Source organism: Sardina pilchardus, chromosome 1 (genome assembly GCF_963854185.1).
Source record: "Sardina pilchardus chromosome 1, fSarPil1.1, whole genome shotgun sequence".
Lineage (NCBI taxonomy): Eukaryota > Metazoa > Chordata > Actinopteri > Clupeiformes > Clupeidae > Sardina > Sardina pilchardus.
This window is the reverse complement of record NC_084994.1, coordinates 29,317,174-29,324,673: the sequence shown is the minus strand read 5'-3', so window position 1 is coordinate 29,324,673 and position 7,500 is coordinate 29,317,174. Positions and strand designations below refer to the sequence as shown.

The window sequence follows — 7,500 nt, the reverse complement described above, 5'->3', positions numbered from 1 at the left end:
TCTAATAAACACCTGTAACATTTGTTAGGCATATCATGTTGTATCGCAAAAATTACGACTTAACATTCCTTTAATGTGAGAAACGTTCTTCCAACTGAATCCTTGGCCAAGACTTGGGCATTCCATGAGGGGCGTAGTCACACTAACACATGGAGTCTACTACACTACCCATAAATCCTTCAGGTTACAGGAAAGGGAGCTCGGGATCTACGAATAGCCTAATGGGAGAACGGTGAGGAATCCCATGAATGCCAGCAGGGAGGATTTCTTTCCAAACACAAACTGGCAGCAGGACTGCTAAGCTACTGTAGCACGACTGCTAACACAAACCACGGGAGGCACGGTGCTAAAGTCACACCCTAAAGAAACACACATCGTCTACAGCTTCTTATTTTACCTGTCCACAGGTTCACTGTCATTGTCGCTAGATATAGTCTCCATAGTTTCCCTCCTCCTACTGTTATTATACACACACACACACACACACACAAAACAGGAAAAGAGACAAGAGACTTGTGAGGCAATATGTGTGCATGCACACACACACACACACACACACGATGAGTTTATGTAACAGAAGTCCAGTGTAAGTGAGAAGAACAGGAGCTTGAGTGAGCACACAGCCATGTACTGTACAGCTGACACCTAAATTGGCTGGCAACAAAGGGTCAGAGGTGAGTAGGTCAAAGGTCAAGTATGTGAAGCATGAGCAGGAACTCTCAGCACCACCCCAGTGTCACAGGCAGGCACACTCTTGCAAACACATCTTCTCTCTCCTACACACACACACCATCTGTGTCCTTCAGGCAAAGAAACACAAACTTCCACTTGATCCTCACTAAATGAGAGAGACACACACACACACACACACACACACACACACACACACACACACACACACACACACACACACACACACACACACACACACACACACACACACACACACACACACAGACACACACACACACACACACACACAGACACACACACAGACACACACACACACACACACACACACACAGGGTGTGCAGGAAAAGACAGAGAGCGTGGTTATATTAGTGCACCAGTCATAAAGCCGAGGGAAGGGACACAGTAATGCCCAGCAGAGCAGCGAAGGAACAGTCCAGGACAAACCAAGGAACACTCAAAAGGAACGGACAGACAGACAGATCATGAAAACAAACGAGAGGAACGAAAGAACAAAAAGAACTGATAAAACACATACTACTCCCTCTCCTCCAGGCCACTGAACCTCTTCTTCTGTCTTGGGGGAGGAATAGATGGGGGGGGGATGGGGGAGACACAGACACAAATGTGACAAACTTGATTTAAACTCAATAAAAACTGTGACACAATGTGACCCCATCTGACAAAATGAGTCATACATTCTAATTTTGAGATGAAAGAAGAGGCATACAGAGTGAATTTAGCTACTTTTACAAGACAAGAATGTAGAGTTACAAAAAATATTATTCATGGATGCCATAATTCAAGATGTTGCATTTTGATAAGAATTAAAGATATGTCTTTGGCCAATATATTGTTTTTAAGCTCATTGTCTCCTCTGTCTATTGATACCTAAATCTCATTTTTGAATTTAGGGTCACTGTGACTCATTTTGCCAGATCAGGTCACAAATAATAACAACAACAACAACAACAACAACAATAATAAATAATGAATAAACACATGATGAATAGAAATAAGGAAAACAATTCATAAGCAGAACAAACAAAATACACATTGAAAAAAACCACCACACATTTAGCAATTCTAAACAATACAGACAAGCAACATCTAGCTGAACAGCAGAGCTGGGTGAGCATCTTCAGCTGTGGAGAGACAAGGCATTAGAGGCATAGCGTGAGAAGGAAAAGGAAGAAAAATGACATGTCAATGAATGGACGGACTAGAGCCAAGCCGGCAATTTCCATTTCGAATACCCTCTCCTGCTTTCAATAGAGGGAGAAATATCACTGGGGAGGAAGAAGACACTTCTTGGATTGTGGCTACTGGGGAGTGACAGCTAAATTGGAAGGACCACTTACAGTCTATTTACTTTTCGTTGTGTTGGACATTTGGACATTTTCTATGCACTTATTTTTTCCTGTTGCTTGTCAGTAGTTTGTTGACAGTAGTTAGAGGCAGCACTTAAGGCCTGTTTATTACATGGAACTTCAGTATGTGTCTATTCATGTACATGTTTGTGTGTGTGTGTGTGTGTGTGTGTGTGTGTGTGTGTGTGACGATAGTTAGAGCTTGTGTCCGTCTCTGCCTCGGTGTGCTTGTATGTGTGTGTGCGTGCGTGCGTGTGTGCGTGCGTGCGTGCGTGCGTCCGTGCGTGCGTGAGTGCGTGCGTGCGTGCGTGCGTGCGCGTGTGCGTGTGCGTGTGTGTGTGTTTTATGGTGGTGGTACACATGACTAAGCAAAGGTCGGATTTTTCCAACCAAACAAAATCCGACTGGCTGTCTGGAGATCAGTTTCCACCACACAAGTTCTGATGGGTCATGATGGGAAAGACAGAAGACACCTGATCCAAAAGCAGCTTTGTGAGATTGATTTCTCGACAGATACTATAAGACGGAGCAAGCTGAGGGAGTATAGAGAGTTTGTGTGTGTTTTATGTGTGTGTGTGTGTGTGTGTGTGTGTGTGTGTGTGTGTGTGTGTGTGTGTGTGTGTGTGTGTGTGTGTGTGTGTGAGTCCTGAGCCGTGTCTAGCGATCAAGGGAGCACCACAAGAGGACATACAGTACACAACCACTTCTCCAAAGGTCCTCACATAGTCCCTCCCTGCTCCGAAACATGGGGTATTTGAGATGCTCTTACCCTAACCAACCCTATCTATCTAACCCTAACCCCCAACCCTCCACCCCCCTGAATGACCAAAACACCTCCAACCCAGTCAGACGTTGCACAGCTCAGAGCTGAGCAGAAGGCATTAAATAATCATGAGTGTGGAAAATCACCACTTGCTGAGCTGCACACTGGCGGACTTTTTGGCAGACATCTTCAATCCAGGAGTGTGTAGCCTCAAGCAACAAACAGAGACACCGGATTTACAGCATAAAAAAAAACAGAGCAAGTCCAGGTACAAAAACCTGTCTATCAATAAATATGATCTGTCGCGGTGGTGGTGGGATTTGTTTTGACAAATTGTAAAACTAAGACATTGCCTTGAGGTGTTGTCAGCCAGAACGGCTAGGCTAGACTGTTAATTACTAGGGTACTGCAATTCTGAAAGTGTAATTTTTGTCTGACACCTTGTCATGCTAGATTTGGTGCCGCTTTAATCACGCTGATGGTTCATATCTAAAAAGAGATGGCATTCAGCAATTTGCTACTTTTTGAATAATGTTTTATAAGCAGGTAGTTATTAGAACAAGCCCTCAAACCATTTTTAGGTTGCACAGTCCTGCGAAGGACAGATAAACAAACTGTTCTAACAAGTAACCAAGGATGTGCACTATGCACGTCAGTGGATCACCCCCATGATGATAATGCAAAAAAAAGAAGCTTCCATGTTATGTCTTTTATCAATATAGTTGGTCAATGGCACAAGTTAGCATGCTTCCTAGCCTTTATTAGCGCTAACTGACGCTAATTGACATTTTGACGTTCATTTTGTGCACAATGAACGTCAGTGGACCACCCCCCAAAAAAGGAAGCTTCCATGTTGTGCCATTAACTTATATTAAAGATATGATAAAAGACATGAGTTAGCATGCTTCGTAGCCTGTTGACAAGGATTTTGCTAAACCCATCACAGTATCATCTACCATCTAAGCATAATATGCATGTGGGACCGGGTTTTCAGTGCGAGGCCATTCTCCTTCATCCACAGCTAGAGGAGATGTACGGCTCATGATGGTCTTGGGGAAAAACCCTCTTCTGCTTCCATAAATCAACACACAAGCAGACAGTAGCTTTATGGGCCAGCTGGTGCTCATAATTAGCCCGCTTTAATTCACCATAGACTATGCGCTTGGAATACAAATCCAAAAATGTGTTCTTTTAAAGAAAGCAAAATCTTTTGTTCTGGAGTGCTAAAGGTGCTTCCCTCCACAGAGACTAGAATGGGTGCTTTCAGGAAATGTTGACCTTTAAACATGCTCTGTTGCGCAAAGCGTGCAACACACATATTTAGCGCGTGCTAACTATGCTAATATGCAGAATGTGAGGTAATTAAGCTAATATTTAGTATGTGCTAACTATGCTAATGTGCGGAATGTGAGGTGATTATAGCTAATCATGCTTTGCTCCATGACTGGGAGGAGTGGGAGAGACGACCTTGGAGACAGACGGACAGATATCTAAAACCTCCTTGGCAGAGCAACATGCATGTGGGAGAGAAGGAGGTATAGAGTTGGAGAGAAAGGGAGAGAGAGAGAGAGAGAGAAAGGGAGAGAGAGAGAGAGAGAGAGAGAGAGAGAGAATAAATTCAACTGATATTGACATTACTGTCATGTTCAAACATTCTATTCTTCATTATATTACGCTGATGCTACCAATAGCTTTGCCAATACTGTATCCAAGCAGTCATGCTAATAAAGCACCTTAGATCGAATTGAATAGGGCTTGATCGTGTAGCGTGCAATACCGACGGAGGAAAGGAGAGAGGAAGGGAGAGAGGGAGGGAGAGAGGGAGATACAGAGGGCAACCTGTGATCACATTCCCTCTTTTCTCTGTAACCTTTTGTCTCATTTCCCTGCCTCTTCTGCCCTAACTGTCCTGTGAGCCAACAGATCAAGGGGCTGAGGATGACCTATCCCACCACTCACCACATGGACTTACAGGAGAGACAGAGGACAGACACACGCCTCTCTACACACTGGCAATGCATCATCCCGGGACATCCAGTCTAGTCCAGTCCAGTCCAGGTGAATCAACTTAGTTAGTTACCACTAGGGTGTATGTGTTTGTGAGTGAGTGAGGGAATATGTTATGCTAGCATTGATGTAATAATGCTGATTGTAGAGTGGAAGCAGTGTGCGTGTCTCTGTGTGTGTCTCTCTGTGTGTGTGTGTGTGTGTGTGTGTGTGTGTATTGTAGATGTAGGGTACTGATGGCTGTCATTAGCTCAAACTGCAGGATGGAGGCCCAGTTCTGCAGACAGGAAACTGGGTTAGAAAACACCGTCGGTGACATACTATTCTGCAGCTGTCTAAGCGCCCACTTCTCTTCCTCTCACTCTCTAATTGGACTTCAAATACAAGCAAGTGAGTGCATTTTGAGGTTAAACAGCATTAATCATGTATGATATATAGGTATATATACTATGTATGTATGTACAGTATGTATGTATGTATGCATGCGTGTGTTAGTGTATAAATACAAAAACAAAACGTGATTCAACCGTGATACGGTCATTGGGTGCTAAAAGCAAATATGGTTGTGTGTGTTTGGTGTGAAAGCCTTTGACTGGCCTGCATAGAACCCTGATCGCAAGATAATAGATTTTTTTTATTATTATTATTTCAAATGTAATTTCTGTATTACGACACTCAGCTGTACAACTCTCTCTCTCTCAATCAGACTTATTAGTCAGCTTCACCTTCACTCTCTCCTCTTCTCCTCTTCACGCCCTTGTTATCCTCCCTCACGTATTCTGTCACTCATCATCAGCTCTCTTTCTCTTTTTATCCCTCCATCTCATCCATCCATCTCTCCTCAAAAGCTTTCTTCAAGTTTGACCTAATTTCGAACATCTTACAAACCCATGGCTTCCTTCGTTCCTCCTCTCCCCCAAGGTACACATCAGATCTCTCTCTCTTTCTCTCTATCTCTCTCTCTATCTCTCTCCCAAGGTACACATCAGCTCTCTCTCTCTATCTCTCTCTTCATCTCTCTCTCTATCTCTCTCTCTCTCCCATGGTACACATCAGCTCTCTCTGTCTATCTCTCTCTTCATATCTCACTCTCTCTCTCTCTCTCATCAAGGTTCCTTTCATTCTGACTAACTCTTTACGAGTATTTTTAGCTCCCGCATTCATACATTTTGCAGAGCCAAGGTGTCGAGCCCACAGAGCGACGACACAGAGAAGTGAGGGAGAGAGAGATGAAGAGATAGAAAGAGATAAAGAGAGAGAGAGAGAGAAAAAAGAGAGAGAGAGAGAGATGAAGAGAGAGAGAGAGAGAGAGAGAGAGAGAGAGAGAGAGACAGACAGACAGAGATAGAGGATAAGAGGTGTGGGGAAGAGGCAAGAAAGTGGGATCTCTCAACAGTCAAACGATGGGAGGTGTGACTATGTGTAGCCAATCGCTGAGTTTCTCTCCATATGACCAGCAAATCAGCAGGTGCCTCTGTAGCAGAGAAAGAGAGAGAGAGACGGGATCGAGAGAGAATGAAAAAAAAACAGACTAACACACTTTTTAAAACACCCAGATCTGAGAAGGTTGCATTGCCCCCCTCTCTCTCTTTTTCTCTCTCTCTCTTTCCCCCAACACCACATAGCTGTGAGAATTAGTGAGGGCCTCATTACAGCCCGAAACACGGGGCCATGCATTTTAGCACCTGCATGGGAAATGATGCTGCGGAAAATAACCCCGCGCCAGACAGCATGAATGGAGCTCCGCTAGTGTGGAGACATGAAGGGGGGGGGGGGGGGGAGAACAAAGAGCTCAAGCAGCCAGCACCACACCTTGCCATCACGCATGCAGTCTACTGTAGGACTCAAATCCGGTGTACACCATAGCACGTTTATATACAAATAGTGAAATGTGAAGACAAAATTGTGAAATGTGAAAAGTAAATTGTGAAATGTGAATTGTGAATTGTGAATTGTGAATTGTGAATTGTGAATTGTGAATTGTGAATTGTGTGAAATGTGAAGAGTAAATTGTGAACTGTGAAGTGTGGATGTGAATAGTGAAATGTGAAATGTGAATAGTTAAATGTGAATGGTGTGAATGTGAAATGTGAATGGTGTGAATGCGAAATATGAATTGTGAAGAGTGAATAGGGAACAGTGAAATGTGAACAGTGAAATGTGAATAGTGTGAATGTGAATAGTGAAATAAAGCATTACTGCTCTACTTGATATCCCGATGCAGTTAAGCTAAAATATCATCAACTTTTCATCAGAATCATGGGCTACACCTATAACACCATCAGTAAAAGTGGACTGTTGCTCCCACACGCCCTTAGCACCTCTGTGTTAAGGCACATCCGCACAACACTGCATTGATTCACAATGGGAGAAAATGTTATGGTTATCACTGCATGCACACAGCTTGGAGTAGAGCCACCCGGAGAGGCATTCAGTGACCTCCGCTGAAACTGGAAACTTGAGGAGATAACAAAGGTTAGTGAGGTGTGGACGCGTGATGAAAAGACACCGCAGCACGACCGACGCCGGCGTAAACAAGCAAACAAGACGCGTCGTTCACGCGCGGCGACGCCCGCTGTCGCCGTTTTATTGCGGGACAATGAAAATGTCTGATGAGATTGAGATCGCGGCCGCCGGCGACAGCATCTGCTCGCTCTCTCTCTCTCTATT

The 7,500-nt window shown here is 44.0% G+C and overlaps 1 protein-coding gene across 1 annotated transcript in view; it reads right to left on the bottom strand.

Annotated features, from left to right (window-relative positions):
• The window catches only part of LOC134087571 (CSC1-like protein 2), an 88,001-nt gene that overhangs the window by 45,085 nt on the left and 35,416 nt on the right, over window positions 1-7,500 (bottom strand). The window contains 1 exon segment of the mRNA XM_062541159.1: window positions 1,229-1,267. Within this exon segment, the coding sequence (XP_062397143.1) occupies window positions 1,229-1,267 (39 nt within the window).